Source organism: Myotis davidii, unplaced genomic scaffold (genome assembly GCF_000327345.1).
Source record: "Myotis davidii unplaced genomic scaffold, ASM32734v1 scaffold73, whole genome shotgun sequence".
NCBI lineage: Eukaryota > Metazoa > Chordata > Mammalia > Chiroptera > Vespertilionidae > Myotis > Myotis davidii.
Window position 1 is genome coordinate 5,923,047 of NW_006286675.1, and position 2,600 is coordinate 5,925,646.

Below are 2,600 nucleotides of genomic sequence, written 5' to 3' on the forward strand. Positions count from 1 at the left end.
AGATCTTATACATACTAGAGGCCAGTGCATGGATTCGTGCACTGGTGGGGTCTCTCGGCCTGGCCTGCACCCTCTCGCAATCCAGGACCCCTTGGGGGATGTCGGAGAGCCAGTTTTGGCCCGATCCCTGCAGGCCAGGCTGAGAGACCCCACCAGTGCACAAATCCATGCACCAGGCCTCTAGTACATAAATATAAACTTAAAATGGATTAAGAGACCTAAATGTAAAATTTAAAACTAGAAAACTTCTAAAATATAAAAACCAGAATAGAAAAACTTTCTAACCTTGAGTGAGGCAAAGATTTCTTAGATATAACATTAAAATCATGATCCATAAAAGAAATTAAAATAAAGTGGGCTTTTTATCAAAATTAAGAACTTCTGGTCTTCCAGAGACTCTACTAAGAGAATGAAAAGACATGCCACAGGTTGGGAAAAAATATCTGTATATCAAGTATCCAATAAAGGAGTGAAAGAAGGCAGACAAAAAAGAGTACATGTTGAATAATTCTATTTTATAAAATTCTAGAAAATGAAAACTAATCTATAGTGACAGAGAGCAAACCAGTGGTTGCCTGGGGGGTGGGGATAAGGATGATACAGGGGTACAAAGAAACTTTTTGGGGCCATGGATATGTTCAGCATTGTAATTATGGAGATGATTTCACAGGTACACACAAACATCAAGTCTTATTTAATTGTACACTTTAAACATATGCTATGTATAGTACATAAATTGTACTCCAAGGCAGACGTGGACATGGAGGAGGGAGTCCTGGACCTGTACCCCACAGAAGGAGCCTCGAGGCTGGACTTACCCCTTGTTCCATGCTCTCGTTGGCGTGGTCTGTGACTTTGGAGATGAGGGTCAGCGCGCCTGAGGAGGGAAGCAGAGCAGACAGCTGGGCCTTCTGGGGAGGGCCAGTCTAGTTGCCATCATCCTCGCCTCTTGCATGTCTTCTCCCCTCCCCATTCCATCTTCTGAGATCACTGCATTTTCAGGGCCTTGTAAGTGGGTGGCACTAATTTTTCCCATGTCTGGGTGAGGTCACAGGCCCAACAATAGCTGTGCCACGTAACAGTATTTGACCACTTGGCAGGTCACATGGACAGCCACACAGAATAGGGAGGAAACGGACACGGTGAATGTTTTAGATGTGGCACTGCCTCCTCTCATAACCAAGTCTGTTAGCCCCTTCTCCTCCTGACTGGACCAGAGCCCATCCTGGGGAGTCCCGTGTTGAGGCGAAGAGGGGGTCATGTTAGAAGCCCTAGAAGCTTCATGTCATTGCACCCCCAGCTGGGGGGGATGGGACTATGTCCTGGGCCTAGAACTGATGTAGAGTCCAGAGTTGGGGCAAAACAGGACTGTGTCCCCGACTCCGGGTTCATGCTGGACTTACCTTGTGTGTTATCATACTCAGCGGAGTCCGGGGAAAGGTTGTTTAAATAGTCTGCAGGCAGAACAAGAGCCAGGAGTCATTTTGCCCTGATGAGCCAGCCCCTCCTGTCCACAGCAGGAGCCCCTCTCTCTCCAGAGGTGGAAGAAACGTTTCCGAAGAATGGGGTGTCCACCCTGTCACCCCTGTTAGCCCCATCACACCACGATACCACCACAAACCAGGCCTCCAGGACTGCCACCAGCACCACTGCCACCACGACTAGTCGTTCTCTCATGAGCGACTGCTGTGTGCCTGGCTTTGTGCTGTGCCTTCAGGGTACAGACACAAGCAAAGTGAGAGCCTGCCGCTAGGAAGCACATGTCTGGGGGAGACAGACGTGACTGTCAACACAGTAGAGGGTGATGTTTTAACACATTCTTATTCACAAAGCTCAACACAGGCTGGCCTTGCTCCAGCTGCCTCTCTAAGTCACTCATTCATTCTCGCAGTGCTGGCTTTTTGCTGTTTCTTGAACATGACAAGCTCCTTCGTACCCCAGGGCCTTTGCACTCAGTAGTCCCTCTACCTCGTACTTTCTTCTTCCAGATCTTCATAGGGCTCATGTCCTCACTCCGCTGAGATCTCTGAAATGCTACCTCCTCAAAGTGGTCTAGAGCAGTGGTCGGCAAACCGTGGCTCGAGAGCCACCTGCGGCTCTTTGGCCCCTTGAATGTGGCTCTTCCACAAAATACCGACTTCTACGCATGGGCCATGAAGTTTCAATCACACTGTACGTACGCGCCCACACTTGGTATTTTGTGGAAGAGCCACACTCAAGGGGCCAAAGAGCCGCATGTGGCTCGCGAGCCGCAGTTTGCCGACCGCGGGTCTAGAGGATAAGCTCCACAGTGTTATAAAGTTTGGCTGCTTAATTCACTGTTATATCTCTAGCATTTAGCACAGGGCCTGGGACACAGTGGATGCCCAATAAATATTTGTCAAATTAGGTGAATGAATTCTGTCTCCTGGCTCTCATGTATTTTTCTTACAGCCTTGGTCACTACTTGGATGTACATGCATATTGCTAGGTGTGAATCTATCTCACCCACTGGAATGTCGGTTCCCCAGGCGAGGGCTCTTTGTCCACTTAAGAGGCAATCGAGTAAATGGGTCTGGAGCTCTGGAAAGAGGTGTGTGTGTTTCTGGCAGGTGGAGGAA

At 48.7% G+C, this 2,600-nt stretch overlaps 1 protein-coding gene across 2 annotated transcripts in view; it reads right to left on the minus strand.

Moving 5' to 3' along the window:
• The window catches only part of FGD5 (FYVE, RhoGEF and PH domain containing 5), a 110,961-nt gene that overhangs the window by 29,633 nt on the left and 78,728 nt on the right, over positions 1-2,600 (minus strand). For both annotated transcript variants that reach the window (XM_015560400.1, XM_006758316.2), the window contains exons 9-10: positions 1,404-1,454; positions 819-877 (exon numbers count right to left, since the gene is read on the minus strand). In XM_015560400.1, coding sequence (XP_015415886.1) covers positions 819-877; positions 1,404-1,454 — 110 coding nt within the window. The remainder of the gene's footprint in view (positions 1-818; positions 878-1,403; positions 1,455-2,600) is intronic.